This window comes from Astyanax mexicanus, chromosome 7, assembly GCF_023375975.1.
Source record: "Astyanax mexicanus isolate ESR-SI-001 chromosome 7, AstMex3_surface, whole genome shotgun sequence".
Classification (NCBI taxonomy): Eukaryota; Metazoa; Chordata; class Actinopteri; order Characiformes; family Acestrorhamphidae; genus Astyanax; species Astyanax mexicanus.
In genome coordinates, this window is record NC_064414.1 from 36,145,928 (window position 1) to 36,171,134 (window position 25,207).

At 36.5% G+C, this 25,207-nt stretch overlaps 3 protein-coding genes across 3 annotated transcripts in view; all 3 read right to left on the minus strand.

Moving 5' to 3' along the window:
* rin2a (Ras and Rab interactor 2a) overlaps window positions 1–11,435 on the minus strand; it is a 59,438-nt gene extending 48,003 nt beyond the window's left edge. The window contains exon 1 of the mRNA XM_007252224.4: window positions 11,196–11,435. The gene's annotated coding sequence lies outside the window, so the exon portion shown is untranslated. The remainder of the gene's footprint in view (window positions 1–11,195) is intronic.
* A 2,768-nt stretch (window positions 11,436–14,203) lies between these two features.
* On the minus strand, window positions 14,204–18,939 carry si:dkey-187a12.4 (uncharacterized). Its single transcript, XM_007252226.4, has 4 exons — window positions 18,364–18,939; window positions 16,334–16,551; window positions 14,573–14,732; window positions 14,204–14,452 (listed from the first exon to the last, which is right to left on the minus strand). Exons 1-4 carry the CDS (start codon window positions 18,719–18,721, stop codon window positions 14,280–14,282), a joined length of 909 nt encoding a protein of 302 aa, XP_007252288.3. The 5' UTR covers window positions 18,722–18,939; the 3' UTR covers window positions 14,204–14,279.
* Window positions 18,940–20,647: 1,708 nt separating this feature from the next.
* Window positions 20,648–25,207, minus strand: part of slc24a3 (solute carrier family 24 member 3) — a 114,403-nt gene continuing 109,843 nt past the window's right edge. The window contains exons 16-17 of the mRNA XM_007252227.4: window positions 24,829–24,894; window positions 20,648–24,649 (exon numbers count right to left, since the gene is read on the minus strand). Coding sequence (XP_007252289.3) covers window positions 24,506–24,649; window positions 24,829–24,894 — 210 coding nt within the window. The 3' untranslated portion in view covers window positions 20,648–24,505. The remainder of the gene's footprint in view (window positions 24,650–24,828; window positions 24,895–25,207) is intronic.

The window sequence follows — 25,207 nt, forward strand, 5'->3', positions numbered from 1 at the left end:
GCAACAATGCTAACATTGCTAACATGCAAAGGCACAGAATGCATGTTGGGCAACCATCCAAAAGCAATGTGATTGGTGGTAATACAGTTTCTCTTCTCTAAGATTTGAGCTCAGTGTGTGGTCTTCCCCTCTTCCTGCCCTGTACTTCACCTTTATAAAGACTAATAACTTTCCAGGTGATCAGATTTTTTTCTTGCAGCTTCTGATAAAGTGACTCAGAAACAAACACGCCAGTTCAGATCAGAAGGTCTGATCACCACACTAACATTTTCATTACGTTCTTCACATCCCACGTTAAGGAGGGACTGCGTGCATCACTTGCAATCAGATCAACTTGGATCTTGGTGATAATTTTCTAGCATTTCTACTTTGGAGTGGACTCAACACATCAACATCTGACCTCATGCACCCAGCCACTGTCAATTCCAATCTCTGCTATACAGAAGAGGTGCAGAAACATCAGAGCCATGCAGTGTTAAACTGGTTACACCAGCTTACACTAACCACAGCCTAAATACACACATACAGACGGTTTGCTGATCATCTCTAATCTTCACAGTTCACTCAACATATCACCATGTTCAACTTTATTAATATGTACAGTCACCGAAATATATACAGTATAGTACATATGCACTATAGTTTACCTATTAGTATGGTAACAAAACTGCACTTTAATACAGTTTAGCCTTTTACCAAATGTACATACTTATTGTATTCACTGTACTCATTGTCTACTGTACTACTGTCTATGGACCTAGCTTTTTATTAATTGCCTTGTACCAATGTCTCAAGTCCTTATCTTCAACTGCAACTCTTAACAGTGTTTCTATGTTCTGTTCTACAACACTGCATACGCATAACTGAATTTAAATGAGCAAATCACATACCTGCATTTTTTCTATGTGGGTCAAATGGAAGGAAAAACTAACCTGCAAAACTACACACACACACCCCACCTGAAAATTTCCACAGCAAAGACTGGGCATTCACCTCATTACGCAATTCAGATCCGTACGATACGTGTGTCATGGTGAGCATGCGCAAACCCACAGTAAACTGTGAGTCCACCAGTATTTACTATACTACACGAAACTAACAGAAACCCCCATGTTTATAGAAACCATGACCCTACCACCAACATACGAATCCAAACAAAAGACCTCAACAAGCCTGAGTAGTCGTGAAGTTTTCATTATTGAGTAACACCCGAGAGTTAACGCTCTGAGGAGTGCATAACATACCCAGCAGGCCTAGGTCTGTACTGAATTGTAGACATAAAACGACAGAGAAAAATGATGGACAACACATGCAAGAAAAACAAACATGAGATGGAGTTCTTGTCTAAATCCTCATCAACACTTGTGCCTCTAGGCTAATAATAAGGGCATGGCACAGTGGGGAAGAAACGTGGCTATGAGACACAGATTTAGGCTGATAAAATCTGGCACTGTGTGCGTCCTCTCATTAGGTTCCTGCTGTTATACAGTCTTCCACCTCAGGTTCCTCATAAAAGTAGTTTAAGATGTAAGCTACAGCAAGACAGTAGTGGGTGTCATTCTGAAGCAGCTGAAATAAGATGAGGCCAGAGGAGTGGTTAGCACCAGCAGTGGGCTGCCAGGCCAATCACACAGTAAGATACATCATCAATAACAATGTAGGCCCACTGCAAAAAATGCTTCTCTTTAGGAGTTCTATAAGTTCTGCACGTAAAAACAATGGATGTCCCGATTAGAGTACGATACTGTTGACTGCTCGTCGATACTAATCCGATCCAATATATTTCTATAACAAATACAGCACCAGCAATTAGGTAAAACCCTATTTAATCATTTGATTTTTACTTAATAGTTTCTAAAATGAGACATTCTAAACTGATTTATTTAGTTCAGAAGAAACTTTGTTTGTTCAATATCTTATCTTTGTTCAATAATCTAACTGACATCATGAACGAATACTATGAAGGGTAGTTTTTGTAACAAGAGAGAATAAAAGTTACATGTAAAAACAGCAGTAGCTGAGAGTCATGCCTGCTAATGGAAGAAAATTTGACCAGTCTTTAAAAGATTTAATTGGCCCTCACCCTGAGTAGATAGAATGAAGAATCAGTCCACACTAGGGTGATGTATGGCAGTATTAATTAAGACTCTTCTTTGGCTATGCGGGTTAGGGCCAAATGTTGTTTGTGCTTGGCAACCAGAGAATTGACAAGTGGCATGGGCTGAATACCAAATTATACTCGGCATACAGGGTATTGACATAAGTGGCTTAGGCCAATTGCCATATTATACTCAGCAACTGAAGATGTTTGTGCATGCTATATTTGGTCTGACTGTAAGCCAACCATTTAGGCCAGAATTTGACTTATTCAAACAAACCAAGAGTCGGGCCAAAGCAAAAAGTGATTTTTGCTATTTTGGTGATTCCCAAAGAAAACATTAGTCCACTAGTTCCAATTAGTCTAGTTATAGTATTATGTGGTGTTCACTTGCTCTCTGATTTCCATGTGTAAAAATGAAAAAAGAGAGCGTTCTAAATGACATTAGCAGACAAGGCAGCAAAAGTGGTAAGAAGGAGTGAAAAAACAAGCTCAAAATAGCTTCAACTGCCCACAGTCTGCTGCAGAAGCCCTGACCACCAAACCTTCTAAATACTTAAGGATAGAGTGCCTCCAACAAGTTTGCACAGATTCAGATGTACTATAATTCCAGGCCTATCCACACAAGTAAACACATCCTTCTCCAAGCTGTCACACACCCCCCAAGACCACATGAGATTCCTATGAATTATGAAGGCAAGACCATAAGCACTTGCATGGATACAGCATAAACCTTAAACATAAGAAAAGTGTGTGAATAAGGGTGTATTGGAGAAAGAGAGTGAAAGACAGAGACAGAACGTGGTCCAGGCCAAAACTCCACAGGATGTGGGCAGCTCCACCCCATCCAGCCTTTCCTAGGCCTGGCTCCAACCAATCCAAATCCAGGTCATGGAACTATTCACATAGCACATGTACGCACAAATTCCAGATTCATATGGCCACCCTCTAGCAGCACAGTAAGAGCAGTGGAATGTCATGTTTGCATGAACATTTCAGCTCTGTTTCACTCATTTTTCTCTTTGTCTATGTCCAACAGGAACTTCCTCTGTATGTACTTCACACACCTGGCAGTATGGAAGCCTTGAAGGTTACTGAATTAAAGATGAATTGAGGAAAAAAAAAAAAACTGTCACCCCTTGAGATCAACCCTGACAGTTGTACAGCAAACAACTTCTTAGCTTTAGCCTCTTATTGCTTTGCTATGTCCCAAAGAAGCTAAAGAAGTCTGCACTGATCTGTGGGATATGCATGTAGGGCCTCCTGTACTGTGGGATGTGTTTTCTTCCAGTCAGTTGTCTGTTCACATTGACAATTCTAGCAAGACGTCACTGGTCGCAATCATTACCACCCACTGCACTGTCCACCGTGGGTTGTAATGCCTTCTGTGATATATTGCAGGCACAATGTTACAATGTGTATTAAGGAATGTTAACTGCCAGTTTAATGTCAGAAATGGCTCCCGCTATAAGCCCTCACTCAAATTTTGATAGCTCATGTCATCTTGCCGCAAGCACACTGGGTAGTGTTCAACCTCACTACTTATACAGGTGTGGATATTCACAATCTGCCCAGTGATTAGGCAAGTCTAAACATCTGTCAAATGCAAATTAAAGCACGGTTAGTGGGCGATGCTAATGCTTCTCCCACAGTGCTACCCAGATTTGGCAGCAGACTGCAGGCCAATATACTCGCCTTTGAACGGTAAAAGAGCTATAGCTTAACAAGGTTAGCAGCTAATGCTAAAACTGCTCCAGTCTCGAGTCTCGGGTGCTGAAGAACTAAACTATAGAACTAAACTATAACACTGCACTTCAGCGGAGTGGCCTTACTGCTCCATACAACCTGACTGGTAAAATTTATACATAAGGTGAACCAGATTACAAGGCGCACTGGCGATTTTTGGGAAAATTAAAGGATTTTAAGTTTGCGTTATAGTGCGGAAAATAAGGTATAAGTTTTGCTACCCATCAATACTAAAACAACCACTTACTGCAATATTAATAGCATGATACTAAATGGTCAGCACAGCACTGCACTGTTCCCATGCTGCATCTAGATTTGTTGAGCCTTTCCACTGTTGCCTCATTCCTCAGCTGACTAAATTCATTCCAGTATTATGTGAACTTGGGGTTCTCATTTTTCCAACACTAAGGTGAACCATGTTGCTACAAGAGTTCATCTGACAGTCTAATCTGCAACTTCAGAACCTGGCAGTACTGACTGAATAACTAAACACAGCAGTGTGCAAAACCATTTAAAAATGCTGGACATCTCTGTGTAATCTGTTTTCACTCATTTGTAGCAGACTGCAAGCTTTGGATTCTCTGTCTTTTACTCTCAGCTTGAAAGATTTGTAAGAGTGTAAAGAGCTTTTGTCATTTCCTTCTATCCCAGAGAGAATCAGTTCAGGGTGTGGGAGTCCCACTGCGGCCCACAGAGAGAGGCATTAATACTGAGGAAACCACACAGATTAGGGGAAGGGGAGTCGGCTTCCTCTGACAGTACTTTAAGAATGATTCATTCTAGTCATTTAACAGTCTAATCTGCTATCTCTCTACTAGTGAGGATATGCTGGGATATGTACAACTGCATTGCTGACTCTTTCATTTTTAAAGGGTTTGAGATTTAAATTTTGCTGTGTAAAGAAAAAGAGGGGTGTTTTATTCTGCTGATGTTATGTTGGCAAGCTTCTCATTTTACATTTTATTAAATAGGAGCACTTGACAAAGAACAAAGACAAATGTAAACAACTCAATTAGGACAATGAGTGCATTTACATCCAACTCATAAACTGATTTTTTAGGTAATCTCATCCCTATTTTATTTTATATAAATTTGGGTAATTTGTTAATGAGAGAAAAAATAAAGAGTTTATATCAATAGATCAGTAATCTGATCTTTGCTTTGCAATCAGCCTATAAACACACAGAATATGCAGTGACATAACCATCATGTAAAACCCAAACTTTATACTGGTTTTTAATACATGCAGCTTAATATGAACAGGCACCACAGTCTGTTTTCACTCATGCACTGAGAAATCAGAAATATAAATACTGATCTAAAATCCATCTCTCTTTATTATTTTATTTAATAAGAGCATGCTGTTAACTAAAATAATAAATAATTTATTTAAATCATCAGATAAATGTAGAAATCAGACTATAAAGTGCATGCAAAAACACTCCATGACAGACAGAACTCTCTGAATCTGTTTCATTTAGTTTCCTGCCAGGTATACTAAGCGGTGCTCGTATTTTCAGGAGTACATACAATCACAGTATAAAACCTGTCTGAGGAGTAAAATGAACTGCTGAGTGAACATGCACTTACATGTGTGTGCAAATGGAAACAATAACGACATCAACAACTTCTAAAAGCAGTAGAGCTTCTGAACTGCTGAACCCAGTGAGGGGGAAATGAAAGTACCAAAAATCAACTGAAAGTTCACAAAAATCAACAACAGCAAAGAGAGAATTCTTTATATTTTCAAAATTGAAAAATATTTATAGATACCTTCTGTCTCAATATTTTATTATTTAATTACAAAATCAATGGCAAAATAACTGGCAAATAACTCAAGACAATATCTATGTATACTATTGTGTCAATGGAGTACTAAAGAGCTATCCTGGGGTAATTTTCTCTTTAATGGGGGGGGTCCTCTGTGATTTTATCGCCATCCGGAACGACAATGAACGTGTTTTTCTCTGACGTCCTCTAAGAAAATAACAAGCTGAATTACCTACTGTTTTTCACTGAACTTCGTGGTCCTCCGGTAATTTCATTCCTGTCAGACGCACGACTCTGAGTTTTGTCTCCTCGCTTGCGCTTAATAAAATAGCTATTTGTCCACTGCTGCGCACCAAAATTACAATTTGGGCGCGCGTTTCCATGGAGATTTATGCAAACACAACAGCGACTGGAAATGGAGGAGCTACTGAACGTGATGTCATGTGACCAAAAAATCCAAAAAACTCACTGGTTCTCCTGTTTTTTTCAACTTCACTCTGGATGCAAGAGTTTTATCACTGTGTAGAAGTGTAAAATATTTTTCACAGACGTCCCCTTAAGAAACTAATCCTACCCAGACAGGGCTTAACACTCATCTATCCAAAGGCAAGTTCACTGTTCTTGTTTGATCCAAGTGATCTAAATCTCACATTAAACTCTATTAAATGTTTGTACAAACCTGCACACAGATAAATCAGAAGACTAATAAAAATGCACAATAGTCTCTTAATATTGCATAATCTACTAACAAGACCAACAGAGAGACAGGAATGTGACGCACTACATGAACAAGCAGGCTGTCTGGATACTTTTATGTTCTAGCAATACTGTTCACAATGTTTTTGATGTCAACAGCATCATAATAACGTTCAATTCATCTCAGACAAATGATTTGTGTTCTTTTTAATGACTAAACCACAGCTTTACATCAATTAACACAACTGCAACATAAATGCTCACAATGCTCATAAATAACCGGCCAATAAATAGCCTACACAAATGAACTGTTGTATAACACAGTGTCACATAAGCAATCCATTTCACTGTGTAAGTGTGTGGCTTAGTACCAAAAACATTGTGGTTTGGCCAGATTTAACAGGACATCATGCTGACACAGGATTTAATCATTCTATATGGAAGCTCTCCAGAACTTTGAATAAAACAACTGGGGAATTTGTTTCTCAGTATAAATCACTGCCATTGAATGACAAGTTTAATAAAAAAAACAAACCAAAAACAAATAAATTAGAAATTAGGATTAATGATTAAAAACACCCCTAATCCACCAAAGTTGATGTTACTAAAATGTGCCATCACTTCAGTGTCTGTCAGACACGATGAGCTACAAGACACTGAAATTAAGGATGACGAACTGTAAAGGCCTCTTAGGAATTACAAAAACAATCACATTTCTACTTCCTTTGTTAGCATGAGACACTACTTACACAACACGGTCAACCAGCTGTCAGTAATAGAAGCAGGATGTCCAAAAGCTACGTGCAATACTTCAGACACACTCTTTAAAGGTCCTTGAAATACTTTTTTGAGTGATGCCACACAAGAAGAACCACATGTGGTTTCATATCAGTTTCATATAAGTCATACATGTAATGGGGTGGTGTATTGTCAATATCCTGGCAAAATAATATATATTACAATGCAGGGGTTACACTTTAATACATTGCAATATAAAGTTTGTGATACTTAAAGTAAGGTGAGATATTGCAAGATTTTCTTTATATATATATATATATATATATATATATATATATATATATATATATATATATATATATATATATAAATAAATAAAGGACAACTGTCATAGTATTATAAGCACACAATTATAAGCATACATTTTTAATAACATTTTTAATTAACAAAAACCTCTTTTTTTATCCAATCAGAACAGCGGGATGTGGATTTGGGGTTTAAACACAATAAGAAAAATAATAAAAATTCTATCCGCCACCAATCTTTGAAATGTAAACCTATAATTAATAATCATTACTCTAGATTTCAATATTTCCATTAAGAAATATTTATTATAACCCAAAATGTAAACAATGAATGTAAAGAACCATTCAACTGGTAAAGAACCTTTACATCAAATGATTGTCTCTGGGACTGTTCTATGCTAACAAATTAGAGTTGTAAGTAATTACTGTTTTGGTAGTCGACTAATCTGTTAATTACTTTTCCGATTAGTCTGTGACTAAGCTGAGTGTGAACTGAGTGAGTGAGCAGACCTTAACTATCTCCTATTGTGTTACTGTCCCCAGCCCTCCCCAGGGATGTAACTGCATTATTATGCTATTTTACTTTTATTACATCATTGGCATACAATTCTCTTAAATTAAAAATATTGCTTATTGCAATTCTATCTTAAAAAACATTATAGTCCACAATGTTTTTTTTTTTTTTATCATGGCATTCCTAAATGTGACATAACGACCAGAATATAAATATATATTTTATATAGAATATTTTAACTGCATACAGCAAATAGCATTGTTATTTAAAAAACTTTTAAAAGAGTTTTTCAAACTTACATCTCTACTACAAACATGGTTCTTGATGGAAGCAGAGGTGGTTCTTCTGTGGCACTGCACATAGCACTATTTAAAGGACATTTTAGAGTACATTCTGGAATATTTATTAACTGTTTGGTCTATTTAGGGCTTATTCTTTAGAACTAATAAAAAACATACACTTAACAGTATAATCCTGTCAGCCAATTTTACGGCCCCCAAATTCTTATGCAAGTTGTGAATGAAATCTCAGCTGCTGCAAATAATCCTCTTAGCAGATTTCAGAAGCACAGGTGGAAAAAGTGGTGGTCAAAACAACACTGACTCACTGTTTTCAGTGGTTGTGTATGTCAGGCTTGATCGAAACTGGAGCATGAGCCATATATTTAGAAAGTAGGTTTTAGGAAAGCTGTGGCAGGATTTCTGAAAACAGTAAAGTAAAATCAAACTCAAGCTCATGGTCCAGTGGACAATATGAAAACAATAGCATAGTGTGAGTCACTCCAACCTGTGCTGGTTTAACTCCACCCTGATTCAGTCACTCTTTCAGGAGAAATATAATACCATCATTTACAGCAGGGTTCACAAAGTGGTCATTCGTAACATGAGAATTCCAGTTTCTACTCAACGTAAATAAGGAAATGGCCTGGTGTTGTAACTGGTAGGGATAAGAAAAGTGAAAGCTTTGGACAGTCGTTTTCCCGAAACTTTAATTTTGTAACATTACTTCAAATATACAGATATTTTAACGTATATTTAACGTAATTTTGAAGCAGCGTATTTGTACATTTTATACACTTTTAACATATACTTTACGTATATATAATATATATTAAGCGCAATTTTGAATTTAATATCAATATTCAGAAATGGGTCTTAGCTCTTAATTTGGGTTAATTTGAGTGTTAAGTAGTAAAAGTGACACAGACTTGAATCACTGTGGTTAACCCTTTCAGATCTGAATTATTTCCAGTGATAGAAAAAAAATGTAAGAATGCTGCTTTCTTTCTGTAATGCACAGAAAAGAAGACACTAATAATCTACTATAAAAATCTATATAGCAAATATATTTAATCATTTTTGGTTCCATTGCATTGGAAGCCTGTTTGTAATATTTTACATTTCATATTGACCTTTTTATTTCATAAATCATCACTAAACAGTAAAATAATCAATTTAAAAAAGTGTTCTAAATCACATTAAATAAAATAAAAATGATCTGTTAATTTGCCTCAATGGCTTTCGAACTACTGCTTTTTCAGTGTTTCTGCAGAGGATTTAAAAAATACAGAAAATACATTATATACAGTGTCTGAAAAGGATTAAATGGCTTGATATAAAATCATTGCAACTAATGATTATTTTGGTAGTCAACTAATCTTTCGATTATTTTTCAGATTAGTCGGTTAGTCAGTGATTATTTCTGCAATGCCCTACATCTCTGCTAGCTGTGGGTACGGCTCCTGTTTCTAGCTTTCTCTGTCTCCACTTCAAATCGATAGAAATGGCTGAACATGGGATGTCCTTCAAATGTCCAGAACATTGTCCTTTAAATGTGGAAAGTGCTGATATTTAGTGAGGAAATGTGTAATCTGTTATATTTGGGCACTTTTGGAGACACATGACGACTTGAGTGTCCCCAGTGCCAGATAGGCCTGTCACAATAAATGTTTTGTGTTTTGTATATTGTCCCAGAATTGATTGCGATAATCAATATTATTGTCACTTAAGACCATTTTATTATTTTATTTTGCTTAACTAATGATTTAATATGGCAATACAATTACACACTTTAACAAAGCATAGAATAGTGACGTTTTTAAAAAATATTCAGACATTCAAACTGAAATAGTTCCTACTTTTTATGAAACATCCTAATAGTAATAACAAGCTGATATTCTGGCTAAGGTCAGCAAATATTTCTCAATATATAGTACGATTTGTCCTTTATGTAATGATCATGACAGACAGGCCTAAATCTTATAAAAATAAAATCAAATAGAATAAACATTGCATTTTAAAACTAAGCTGACATACAGTTTCACATTAATGGACTCTCTCTGATAAGGTAACTTACATATTGAGGGTGTGTTCATTTATTCAACGATAAGTCGATAAAATAATTATTGTGGGAGGTCTAGTGCCAGATTATTTACCTCGCTGGAGAAAAAAAGTTTAAAAGTTTGCATTTAAAAAGTCATTGCACTTATAAAATCTATTAGTCAGTTTTATATAAAACAAGGGGAAGCCCAGATGCTGAGAACACAATTCCACCAGTTAGACAAGGCGAGAGGCAGAAGATGAATTATCTGTGCTGTATCACTGCAAAGCTATTAACACAAACATTAGGATACATCAAAATGGACTTTCTGGCGAGTTAACTTAGTTGACCCCAGGGGGTTTACGATTAGTCGACAATGAATATTTGGAGTCGACAAATTTCGAATATATCGACTTATCTTTGCAGCTTTAATTACAAAAAACATCATTTCAACAACTGAAATTATCTACTATCTTGAGTGCACAAGTTACTGCAAATGACACAGCTCCTTTGTGTCCCAACACTGTACACACTGGCTGCCTGGCAATTAACTTAGCTAACTAGCTTAATCAGTCATGAGAGTTTATGAAAATAACAGGTGCTTGTTCAGGAATTAAGTTATTTACAAAAAATAAATAAAACGTATACAGCATTTCGTTAGTTAATAACATCCAAACTGGAATAAAATTACTTTAATTGTTACTTTCATTACTTAGTTATTGTTGTTTTTATGTGTTTGTTTGTTAGCTAGCTAACCTAGCTAGCTGTAGGTTAGTGGGTCTAACTTACTAAACCCACTGTCATGTAACACAACCCAAAACACTGTAACAGGACTTAGGACTTCTTCTATAGTTATAGCTCACATAGTCACACTGTGACAAACGATACATGTTCATTTAACGTTACTTAAACGTGTTAACAAACGAAACTGTAGCTTTACAAAAGCCTTACATTAGCCAAACATTACAAACGCTAGTTAAAGTCTATCTATCTTTCCCAGAAGGCTCACCTCGGCGACGGCTGAGACTCGAGCAGCTCCGGTTTCTCACGAAGCTTGTTCTTCAGCTACACGCTCACAACACAGTTCAGCAGCGTCCATTGGTGAAACAGTGAAAAACACAACACAACAGCCAAATAGAGCTCCTCTCCGAGTCTGTCCCATTCCTGAGCGAGGAGCTGCTCTCCACAAGTGATGTTGTTTAGCTGTAAACTCTACTATACCTCTCTCTCTCTCTCTCTCTCTCTCTCTCTCTCTCTCTCTCTCTCTCTCTCTCTCTCTCTCTCTCTCTCTCTCTCCCTCTCTCCCTCTCAGCTCCACGGCGCATGCGACCTCTCCCGGTAAAAACAAACTCAGGAGAACAAAAGTAAACTGACCTCAGTTTCTCGTCACGTGTTTCTGCTGGAATGTCTCGGAGGGGAATGGCCTTTGTTAGCTGGACAAACCAATTTACTTACTATAAAGCTCCGCTGAACAACAGCGCGCTGATCCGGTCACTGTAGTGCGCTTTAAACATGTAAAACACGGGCTGACTCGTTCTGCCTTATACTCATTAAGGCATGGCTGTATGCAGTCATTCACACTAGAGCAGGGGTGTCCAAACTTTTTTTGTTGGGGGCCAGAAAGAGAATATATTTGAAGTCAGGAGCCAAAGACTCTGTAATAAAACAAATAATGAAACATACCACTTAAATAATACATTTTCCTGATTACTTTCATTTACACACCATTTTACTTGCCTTACTATCTTTATATTTGACAGTGTTGTGTAAACTAAGAATTTTCAAATTGATGTTTCATTTCATGATGTCTCTTAATATTAAACTCATTAATTACGGCAACTTTTAGACTATTTTGCCCTTTTTCTGTGCTAAAACTGTGCACTCTCTCCGCTTTTAGACTCTTTGGCCGGTTTTCTGCGCTAGAAATGCGCACCCTCTCCGCTTTTACACTCTTTGGCCCGCTTTCTGCTCTAGAAACGCGCACCCTCTCCGCTTTTAGACTCTTTGGCCGTTTTTTGCGCTAGAAATGCGCACCCTCTCCACTTTAAGACTCTTTGGCCCGCTTTCTGCGCTAAAAATGCGAACTCTCTCCGCTTTTAGACTCTTTGGCCCGTTTTCTGCGCTAAAACTGCGCACTCTCTCCGCTTTTAGACTCTTTGGCCCGCTTTCTGCGCTAGAAACGCGCACTCTAAGGTAAATGTCCACACATATTCCACACAAACACAAACAACAGTTTGTTTTTATACTGAAGAACACATTAACTACACATACAACTCTGGAAAAATTTAAGAGACTACTTCAGTTTCTGAAAAAGTTTCTCTAATTTTGTTATTTATAGGTATATGTTTGAGTAAAATGAACATTGTTGTTTTATTCTATGAACCACGGACAATGTTTTGCCCAAATTCCCCAAAAAAAATGTTGTCATTTAAAGTATTTATTTGCAGAAAATTAAATGAAAGAAAAATGAAAAGAAAAAAAAAAGATACAGAGCTTCCAGATCTCAAACAATGCAAAAAAACAAGTTTTAAAGTTTTAAGAGATTAAGACTAACCCTGATTTTTAATCATAGTTTTCATACATCTTGGCATATTTTCCTCCACCAGTCTTGCACAATGTTTTTGCCACTCCTGGTGCAAAATTCAGTGCACTCCTGGTGCAGTTCAGCTTGGTTTGATGACTTGTGATCATCCATCTTTCTCATTCCAGAGGTTTTCAATTTGGTAAAAAATAAAAACTAAATAAACGTATAATTTTTAAGAGGTCTCTTATTTTTTTTTCTTCCGTAGCTCTATACAGGGATGTTAACATTCACTTACCTTGACATACCTTAAGGTACTTTATAAGGTATGTATATTTTATACAGGTTTAATTCAACAGTAATTCCTTTAAAGGGTAAAAAACAAAAACATTAAAAATTACGCTTTAAGTTTTAATGAAATTAACCTATTTAAGTTATGAGGGCCAAAAGATAAATAGCATAATACTCCTGCATTTACTTATTAATCACTTACATATAGATAATATGAGAATAGGATGGCACAAATAACACAAATTCTGCTAGCCTTCCTTTTGTTCTGGCTTGATATTACAAAATGTTTGCTTCAGCAAGCCCCCAAATTGCTTGCTACTTTGAAGCAGAGTCTAATTGTACTTTTAGAGAGTTAATGACCCCAGAATGAAAACAGTGGTTTAAATGTTTGCTTTGAAGAAAGTTTTGCAACACACTTGCTGCCCTAATAGTGAAAGCACGTCCTTTAAATTGTATCCATTCCTTACCATCTATAGATAACAAACCTTTGTTTAGTACAGTTTATTTATTTCCCAGATTAAACATTAGGATCACTTATAAGAATCACAGGAAGTGCACATCACTGTGAAACATTTTAAGAAATAAAATGTTTATTTGAGATTAATCTCAAGAACAGCAAAGATTAGTTTTAACAGTTTTAATTTTATGCTCAACAAAGGTGACAAAAACTCTAGAGCAGGGGTCGGCAATAGGTGGCGCACGGCGCCCGTGAGGTTGTTTGAACTACAATGAACGATAATGGAGAAAAAAAAATGCTGCGGTAGTGTATTGGACCGTGACACTGATGACACAGGTTTGATCCCGCGTGAGAAGCTGTGTGTTTATTTATTTATTTTTTCCTTTCTTCTTGGGTTTACCTGCTTTGAGATCAACTGTTCTGCAGTTGGGTTTAACAACCCTCTGGGCTGGAGAGCTACTAGTCTGTAGCACTCCATCCCATTACACTTCATTTTCCAAAACAGATTTTTTTTTTTGTGGCCCGCCACGTAATGGCTTGGAAAATATCTGGCCCGCGGCCAACAAACTTAATTGCTGACCCCTGCTCTAGAGGACACTCCTGTTCATGAACTCTGACATACTGAAATGTACCTCAACCATATGCATGATTTATGCTATTGATTACAGTCATAGCCAGAAACAATTATCCAAAATATTAGACACACTGCATCATAAAAAATAAAAAAAAACATTTTGAAACGCACAAACAGAATGGACAGATTTTAATGATTTTAAATGTAACCGTGTTGAAATATAAGGTTAAATGCGGTGATTGTGATGCAATCACCCCTCTGTATCAGGATACTTGGTGCACATGAACTCAACAGGAGGCTTGTAATGCTGTCTCCGGCCACTGCCGCCTTGTCTGTATGGTGCAAATCGTAGCCATTTCTTTACAACATCTGCAAACTGATGGTGTGTGGCCTCCTTTCCTACAGGGGTTCTCTTTAAAGCACCTGTAAAACATAAATGAACATAATGTGAACAGAACCAATGACTGTATTAGTATCATAAAGATTCAAAGTGGCTGCTCAATAACTGCATGAGGGGCAAAAAATAGGTTCAGTATTACTTACGGAACAATACCCCTTGCAGTCTGGTGTTTCTGAAGCTCCTTTTTTGTCCCCTGCCAACCCAGTTTAACTCGGAACCTACGGCAAAAGACAAAACTGCCTGCATCAAGCGCCTCACCGCATCATCCACGGTTGCTCCACCCATTCGGGAGAGGTGGGACACCTGCAGATTGGAATAAAAAAGAAAGTAAAGATCAAATTGTGACCAGAAAAGGCAAAAAAAAAAAACTTAACTTTGGGCATACTAGGAAAACCTGATGATGTATGCACTTTGGTGGATATAGAGAAAGTGCTTGGATTTTGATAGCCATACAGCTGTTGGGCCAAATTGTGAGATTTTCATTGTTTTCATTTTTGTTGCAGGACTGTCTAATGGGCTGGCCTAGAAGCAGCAATTTTGCTTACTGACTAACTAAAGCAAGTGACTGACCTATTTAGTTAAAAATGCACATTCGCAAGGATTAGCTTTTTTCACCGGTCATTAACAAGGCTGTTTGGGTTTTGAAACTGAAATATTATTGTAAAGAAAAGTGTGTCAAGATATAAATGTTTCAATGGTCTGAAAGTGCTGAATGAATTAAATGTGTTTTTTCTTGCTGAGGTAATTACGCCGCTCCATCTTAAATGGCCCCTTTCCCCCTTTATAACTATAGGCATGCTATTAGCATGCATCAAAACTGTGCTGTTAGCATTACTACTGTGGCATTAGCACCAACTTCCAGTCTCACTCAGCATTGCTACCATGGTAGTAGAATTGCTATCGCAGCGTTAGCATCACCCTGCATCACTATCATGGTGTTAGCATTGCAACTGCACTTGCTGCCGGGATTACCCAGCTTCGCAAACCATCACAAATGTTCACACAATTGTTCACCCTCAATAACAAGTAAATAGGTTTGAGTCATTTATCAAACAGGTTTACAATAAAAAGTACATGAAACCTAGTAAATAGCATATCATATTCTATGCCACAGCGCTTCATTAAAAAAAAAAAGGATTCTATGTATTCTATGCCTTTAGTGACCTGACAAAACTACTTTGCTAGTTTCTTCTTGCTTTTATTAATGGACAACATACTTTTTGAGAGGAAGTTTTTTTTTAACTGAAAACAGATTTCTACAAAGTAATATAAAATAAATAAAAATATAATACATAGAATTAGTGACTGGATTAATATTCATGCCCTTAAAAAAACAACTGACCGAATTCCATATATATTCAAGCAGTAGGCGCTAGTGTAGTGAATGTGTCTCAAGTGATTGTAGAATAAAGAAACATGATGAAAGGGTCAATCAGAAGGTCAATCAGTATTCCTTCCTATTTTTTGTTTGTCATTTTTTTAAAGCTAAATTATATTTGACCATTATTTAATTTATACAAGCAATTAAACGCGAAAACATCCAGGAGTGTGAATACTTTTTATAGTCACTACATCAACAGAAAGAGAATTCTCTCGCCTGGTCAGAGTGTTCTTTTAAGCTCTGGACAATCTGTGGTTCTTTTGGATAAAGAGGTAATAATGACTTTCTCATGGAATGATAAGGAATTGAAAAATCTATTCTTAAAAGCAGCACAAAATGTTTGGCTTTATGAGTAATTAGATATTTTATTCACAAGCATAAAAAGGAATTCACTACCAGATCACCAGAAACCACACCAATATTATGAATACTAAATGTTCTCTCAATGTTTTAGTTTATTTGGTCACGGCAACCTTTTTATCACAACGACTGTTGTAAAAATAATGTCTGTATCAGATATTACCATTTTCTGTTGTGCTCCAGTGTCCTCCAGATGCTTTTCCATCTCATCAAGCTGTTCCATAGTCCGTACTGGAAGATCTACGTCGAGTGCTTCAACCTCTTCTTCCCACACCTGTCCTTGAACTCTGGCCTGCAAGTCTTTCAACACAGCCCACTGCCTCTGCTGCTCTTCTTTAATCTCCAGTAGGAGCGATATAATCTTTCTTTGGGCTGCAGTTTCTGATAATGCAGAACAGGAACGTGGATGATTAGTAACATTAGTAATGGCTGCAACATCCTTAGTTATGATTTCAACACATTATCTGTAATAATAACAACAGCAGTTACAATGTCATTCTGATTAGGCTCTTAGAAACATGAACACTGAAAAGTCAAAACTGGGATGTCAGTCTTTAAGTTTTGTTTCAGGTGTTTTGGGAATCAAACCTGTATAGGTTAGGAGCTGTTATTTCCCTTCCCATATAAAGTTGTTGAAGTATTTGTGTGATATCTAGTGAAAACAGTTACATTGAGACACTGTTGTTACCTATTAAAATCTATTGCTGGTTAGCAAACAGACAATGTTGGTAAAACATTGTCTCAAAATATTGCTATTAAATCCTGAAAAGGTTGCACTGTTATGATTTTTCTACATTTCTGTAACAAAATTGTCACAACCTAATCTTTAACTAGCATTCCTTTTTAGTTATAGGACAACCATTTTATAACATTTTAACACCCCAATCATGGTCCATTATTTTATTTCTATAACGAGAATACAGCATATCATATATTCTAGAGCATAGTACAGTTCAAGGTTGTGACAAATTTTTGGCACCAAAAATATACTGTACATTGTCACAACACACAACAACTGTGTTTGCTGGTATACTTATTCCCTGACAAATCCAAGCAGCAGGAAATAAATGGATAACACTCGCTTTGCCCAAAATGCTATTTGGACACAATATTTTTTAAGAACTTTAGAAATACTACTTGAAAATACTAAAAAGACTTTTTTTCATACATGGTGTATTAGGTTATGCCCTTATAATTTGACATATTAAAATACTTTTAGATAAACAAAAGACTGTTGAATGTTAATTTTTATTATTATTGTTATTTTATCTTCAATGCTCTAAAACAATGCTTATGTTATGCTTACTAATGTAAGAACTGATTAATTTGTTTGCATTAAGTGCACAGCAATTTTATGTTAAACTTACAATTACATTAAATATAATTTTTGTATTCTATTCTTATAGCTCGAACTGTGTCCTTGCAGCAAAGAGAATTACAATTAATAATAATAATAATAATAATAATCCTGTGTGGAGCGGTTTTCACCTAAAAATATTAATTGTAAGTGTAGAAGAATCTCAACCACTCAAAAAATGTTAAATAAACGTTGATTTAATGTCAGAATTTCAACACTAACCAAGGCCTAGTAGACAGTGTTAAATAAAGGTTGCGTAAAGGTTGTATTTATATTATCAACATTAAATGCTGTAATGCAGCAAAATAATGTTTATTTAATCTTTTTCTATTAGAGCTTTGTTATAAATGCTTGCCTTTTTTGCCAGGAGTGGCATAAAGTTTTCCAAAAGCAGTGTGTAAGACTGGTGGAGGAGAACATGCCAAGATGCATGAAAACTATGATTAAAAAAAAATCACCAAATATTGATTTCTAAACTCTTAAATCTTTATCAATATGAACTTGTTTTCTTTGCATTGTTTACGGTCTGAAAGCTCTGCATCTTTTTTTGTTATTTCATCCATTTCTCATTTTCTGCAAATAAATGTTCTAAATGACTATTTTTTATTTTGAATTTGGGAGAAATGTTGTTCGTAGTTTATAGAATAAAACAACAAAGTTAATTTTACTCAAACATAAACTTATAAATAGCAAAATCAGAGAAACTGATTTAGAACTGAAGTGGTCTCATACTTTTTTTTCAGAGCTGTAAGTAGCTATAAAGGGAAAGTGAGTGAGTGTGGTGGTGTGCAGTAAACTTGAGCAGCTCTCTGATCAGATCTGCAGTCACTGCCTACCTGATGATTGGGCTGCTGCTGCTGCTGGTGATGATGAGGATGATGACGAGGACAGTGAAGATGATGATGGTGTGTTCAGCATTAACTTTTCCCCCGCTCTCGCTCCTGCTGCTGCTGCGGGGGGGTAGGAGGACTCTGATCTGAAGTTGGTCTCAGTCCGCCGCGGCGCTTCTTCCGCCGCTTTAGGAGCGTCTTCTCTCCGGGATCTGTCATCAGTCAGATGGTTGATCTCTTCAGAGACAGCGGAAAGCCGCTGCTGGAGCGTCTCCAGTGCCATGTCTGCCATGTGTTTGTTCACCAGTCCCTCCACTCGCCGCTGGATCGCCCAGTTTGACCCGTTCCCGTTGTTCGTTTCCATGGATTACGCAACTCGGCGAGCCCGCGGGCAGCGCGGCTAGTTTCTATCAGTAAACACAGTTGACGAGCTGAACACACTTCACAAGATTCCCAATAAGAAACACTGAGAGATAAAGAGGCGGAAGTGCTTATCCAACTGTCCCCAACCAGCAGGCGTTATCACGTTACCGCAACGTCACAGCAATGTTGGCAGAACATTGGGAGTTATCACTGAACTACAATTCCCATAAGCCCTGAGCGCAGCCGCAAAAAACCAAAACAACCCAAAAATCAACAAAAAACCTAGGAACGCAAAAAACAAAACAATGAATCACACTTTTTAACATCACAAACACGCGCGTTTAAATTTTTATACACGAGAAATGTTTTTAAAAAATGTTAATTTAATTCAACCATTAGACTTTTATTATAGATTTCTAAATATTCTGAAGGTGATTCACACCGTCTGGAGGGCAGCCTGTTGCACGCTGCAGTACAGCTTTTTATTTATTTATATACAAAGTATAGTTATGTTCAGGTCACACCACTCCACTGTATCACTACGTAGGCGCTAATGTTTTGTGTGAGGATATTTGCATTTCTTTGTCAAGAATTTTTTTTTTTTAAACCAATAAATAAATATATACATACACAAATAACAAGGACATATTTTTTTATTTGTATCGTAAATGAACAAAAAAAAGAAATACATTTCTATATAAATCTATATAAACAATGTATTCATAAATTATGAAAAATATGGATTCAGCTTATAGCTAATTAAATAGCAAAAAGAAAAAAATGACATTGTTTAATATAAATATAATATTATAAAAAAACATTAAAATAGATTAAAAACATAATATTATAGAAAAAACATTATTATTATTATTATTGTTGTTGTTATTTTTTAAATATTATGATTTTTATTATTATTATTGTTGTTGATGTTGTTGTTGTTGCTGTCTTGACAAATAAAACGTCACCACCTGGAAGTAAATGATCAGGGATTGCTGCAATTGTTCAGGTCTAGGTTCAGCAACAGTATGTGCTGAAAGAAGGAGGTCAGCTGACTACCTGAATATACTGAATATAGACCAGGTTATTCCATCAATGGATGACACAGCCCTATTCCAAGGATTCATGGGGCTGGAATATTGAAAGAGTGATTCAGGGAGCATGAGATCATCATTTTCACACATGGATTGAGAGAGTTCACCACAGAGTCCAGATCTTAACCTCATTGAGAATCTTTGGAATGTGTTGGATGGAGAAGGCTTTGTGCAGTGGTCAGACTCTACCAGCATCAACGCTGCAAGATCTTGGTGAACAATTAATGCAACACGGGATTTAAATAAATCTTGTGACATTGCAGAAGCTTATCGAAACAATGCCACAGTGGATGCGTGACCCAATCAAAGCTAAAGGCGATCCAACCAAATATGAGTGTGTGACCTCTTTTTTGGTGGTGACTTTTTTTGGCCAGGCAGTGCAATAGTAGTAGTAGAAATAGCAGTAGAAGTAGTAGAAACAACTAACCGCTTAACAGGCCAAGATATTTGTAAATATTCTGCCTAAAGTTAAGGTTTCAATGTGATAAATTTTTTTGTAATTGTAATTGTACTTATACTAATTGTAATTGTACTGAAAATATAAAAAACTGTCATAAAAAGTAAATAAAATGGATTACTGGGAGGAGACTAAAAAGAGAGGGGAGGGAACTTTTTGGGCTGAAGTTCAGGTATCTTTAACCCCCCTTTTATCAATGTAGTCAGGAAGGAGAGATGACAGAGCTGAAGACAGGAGACAGGAGACTCATCATAAACATGTAAGTGAAGTATGGATTGTATTTTATACAATGTTAGATTAAGAGGCAGGGCTTCACGCATATTCCTCCTCCCAACATTTAGTGTTTTTCATACCACCACATAAAAAATAACAGTAGGTCTTTGGCCTTAGCAAAGATCATTTTATTTATGCTTGAGTAGCAAAAATGTACTCTGATATACACTTGAAACACCTGAACAAAAATTTCAGTACATAAAGCCAACACCTCTTTCCCATATTCTCTGAAATGTATAGTAAACCATTAATTCTGACTTAAACATTTCCATCATCAACGAATCAAAAGATCCAGCAGTATTCCCCTGAAAAACAAAACAAAACAAAAAAGAAACATGCAATGATCTAAGAGGTCTAATTTCACAGCTGTCTCTTCAGTGTCCACCAATTATAGAATAATAAACATAAGCTCTTATATTAAAATATCCTCATGCGAATTAGCAAACCAAAGGGCGTTTTAATCCAAACACAACAGAAATGAGGACCCAAACATTGTACAGTATCTATGAAAATATAGTCAACAGATATACAGGTTAAGACAAAAAATATAAATACATTTACATGTATGTATATATGTACATCAGCAATGCATCACCCTGTTAATATCACATTTTTAATGTGTTTAAAATGCTCTCAGCCATTAAAGAACACCAGCAGATATGAGCGTCAGAGTGGGAAATACGTGGAACAATGTTGTTGTACCCAGAGGTGTGGGCTAATCAGTTGTGCTTTCCTTTGCTTATAGTTGGTGGTGTGGTTATTGTGCATACAGAGGAACAGCAGCACAGTACAACACTTTTTTTTACTTTTTTTTTTGACTGAAACTGGCCATTCAGCACTTATGAAGAGAAAAGTATTAGTGTGCTCTCGGACAAAACCCGTCCTTAATGACTGATAAAGATAAAGAGATTTAAACCTGCAAACCTGAATATAGCCACTGCTTTTTCAAAGTAGCCTAAAAAGTTAAGAGAAAAAGCAAACAGCTTGTAATTGGTGCAAAGGGTGAACGCACTGTACTAAAATCACCTCCGTTACTGAGAGAAATGTGTCATACATAAGCTATACAGCTCTGCTAAATTGTGTGGTGTCTTCAAGGACTATCGAGAGAAAATATGTACACATCAATGATTATTATTGCATTGTAAATCAACTGGATTTCTAACACGAACCCTGTTTCTCCAATATTTAAATAATCGTCTAAATATACTGTATAACCTCCAATGAAAACAACAAAATTAACTAACTAACTAATATTTAACAACCTTATTATCCAAGAATAACAGTTCCATATTATACATTCTATCTTGAATAAACCAAGCTTGACATGATGCAGAAGTTACTGTGGAACATTGCTCAATCATCTATTATTACTAATACTGCTCTTTTGCACTTCTTGGAATTACGCTTAATGAATGAATTAATTAATCAAATGAATCAATTAATTACGCATCCTCATGTATTTACTTCCAGAGTGATAAAAAAAAGCTCATATGCCAACTTTAAATGTATCATCATGGCAAACCAAGTCATTTCAGTGGAGCTAAGAATACACTGTTATTATCATCTACCCTAGCGGCAAAATGAAGGTACTACAGAAACTGTGACTAAATATACAGAAAAGAAGACCAAAAAAATCAACAGTGAGCTGACAAATGAAAGATTTTTAGCTTTTGAGCAAAAGTATATGTACATATCAGTTCAGTTGATGCACAGACTAAGTTTGAAAGCAGAGAACAATTTAAAACATTGCATTACAAAATACAAACATTTTTTTTTTACTTTTTGTGTGATAAAAATACTTTGCTGACAAGTTTCTAGTAGCTAAACTCTACTGATTTGTAAGATATGATCAGTAAGACTGAGTGAATTGGTCAGTGCATAAAACACGTTATGTAATGTGCCGTGTGATATGGAGTGGGATATGCCCCACATAATGTAATATGTTGCTACTTTGGATCCGAAAACCACTAAATTCAACTGTAGGTTGCACTGCCTGTTGTGCTACTGCAGCAGTTCATAGTTCATAGTTCTCAGATATGGTACAAGTGATAATCAGCTGAGTAATCGAATGATTCCAAGTGAAATCCAGGTGGTGTTTCTCCAAATATGATGAAGTCATCCAGTTAGAATCTGTGAAAAGCAGTCAGTCGAACAGATGAGCTTCCATGACTCTACAACAGCTGCTCTGTCTCAAATCCTTTGAACTTCTAGTCTAGTAATTGCAGAAAGCTCTGAGATCAGTGGCGTATCTGCATAAAATCAACAGATCCACATCGGCTGGACTGTTCAAAAAAAGCTTTACTAAACTCCAACCTTTAAAAGACATTAGCTTCATTTTACCAGGACGTCTTCCTGCTAATCAGCTACGTGGGTTTTTGCAATTCACTTGGTCCTTTTACCCTTTTTGTGAACATTATTTTTTTATTAAAAACAAAACAAAACAAAAAAAAAACACTGGGATAAACATACATACACACACACACCCACGCACACTCACAAACACACACACACACACACATACATACATGCTGTCTGATCACGCCTACCAGTGATCAGACCACTCCGATGTGCCGAAAGAGAGTTGGACTAAAAATATGTGACACAAAGCTCTGAAAGATAAAGTGACATAGCTTGGCTGAAACTCCAAAATGGTCTCTTCTTTGGGACAGCTGTGGTTTTTTTTTTTTTTGTTTGTTTGTTTGTTTAGGACTGCAAGAGGAAATTAATGTGCATAAATAGTTTTTTTTTTCTTCAATAAATTATTAAATAGAATAATCTCTGCCTCAATATATACAGAGTAATAGAGATAAAACGTAAAATTATTCGTAAACATCTTTTATACACGTCCCTTATACCAGGGTCAGCATATTCCCACTTTATAAACATAAATACATTACTGTTGGCAAGCGGAGTACAGCCCTCACACAAAAGTCTGTGTTCAGGCTTGTATACAGCCGCTACGCAAAATGACCTTCCCTCATGACCTTCGAGAACAACAACAAAAAAAAACCTGTCCAGAGCATTTACAATGGAAATATATTATCTAATATTAAACCCCTTTCACATACAGCAACCTCTTTTCAATCTTTCCCCAGCTCATCGCCTAATCTAGAAAGTAAACATAATCTCATTTAACACATTTTCAACAAATTCCCTCAAACAAAACAGTCCATGGCATCCAGACACAGCTGGGGAGGGAGGACTGAACTAGGTGGTGAGAATAATGCCCACGGTAAGAGAGAGGAATCTCCAGTCACCTCTGTAACCACATCAGTACTGTCCATAATTATATATATTTATATATATTTACACACACAACAGGTCACCAGTACCTTTTTGTTTTGGCTAGTCCCAAAGAAATTGCTTAAGAAATCATCATTCAAAAATCATAAACGCATTATAGTAGCAATATTTATAACCATAGTTTCGATGATTATCATCTTAAGAAGTACTCAGTACATCGTGGCAAATCGTCAGTCCAGCCTTTTTTCTCAGCCAGTTTAGCAGCTAGTAAACAAATGTCGTCATAAAAGATAATAGAGATAATATTCATCATATTTCAATAACAATTCAGTATTTTCATATCCATAGAAAATATTCAAAAACCTTTGTATTTTTTTTTTCTTCTGTTTTCACATCAAACCAGGCAGTAGTCATCTCGGTTCACCTTCCTGTCCTGTCTGAGAAGTCTGCGTTCTTTGAACAGATCCGCGCTCTGCTCCACCCCGCTCCGCTCCACTCCGCTCTGCTCCTCCCATCACATCTCTACTGGCCAAAGCCACTGACTCAGGGCTCCATCAGCATCGCAAAGAAGAGAGGAATTACAGGATCAATAAATAAAAGTTTTCACAAAGGACAGATCAGATCTTCCTCAGACGGAGGACCAGCGCCTGAGCCCTCGCAGGACCGATCGAGAGAGAGAGAGAGAGAGAGTGAGAGGGGGTCGCAATGTAGAGAAGTGCTGTCAGTGGCAAGTGGGCAGGTTGACGAAAATAAAGACGTTGAATTCGATGAGGATGGAGAAACACAGGAAAACGGCGTACATCAGGAGACACAGGATGCCCAGGCGTTTGTCCAGGGTCCACTTGTTCAGATGCACGCCCAAAACCTGCCCGAGAAAGAGGGAAAAGGGATAGATCAGGAGACATCACTGCAGTGTAAGACTTTCACATGAATCTTTATTATATATTTATATATATTTATATATATATATTCATTTTATTTTCATGATGATGATACTTTTGGCAATATGACAAAACACTGAATAAAAAAAAACTGGTGACCTACCGTCAGGAACACAGATGCCAGAAGCAGTCCAACTGAGATAATGAGGCCTCTGCTGTTCAGATGAATCTAATTACACAAATAGGAATGAATGTTAAAACCGTAGATAACAGTGAAATGTACTGTAAATACATGATCTTACATTTATTTACTTTCATTATAATCCTTAAAGAAATTATTCAATACATCATACAATTTCTAACTTTAGGAAAATAACATCTTAAAAAATGAATATAAACACGTGACCAAACGTAATAGTTATATTAGTTCTAAAATTTATGCAACATATTTCTAATGCATCTTTAACACCTGTAGAACATAGCTGATGTTTTAGAAGTGGCTCATATTGATACAGCTGCCCTCTAGTGGACAATGCCATCAG

Bases quoted from the DNA above. Each gene is read 5' to 3' on its own strand.
- si:dkey-187a12.4 (XM_007252226.4), bottom strand. From the start codon at position 18,721: ATGGAAACGAACAACGGGAACGGGTCAAACTGGGCGATCCAGCGGCGA. The intron at 14,733-16,333 runs GTAATATCTGAT...TCCAATCTGCAG, and splicing joins CTGGAGCACAACAGAAAATG to GTGTCCCACCTCTCCCGAAT. The intron at 14,453-14,572 runs GTAAGTAATACT...TATGTTTTACAG, and splicing joins ACTGCAAGGGGTATTGTTCC to GTGCTTTAAAGAGAACCCCT.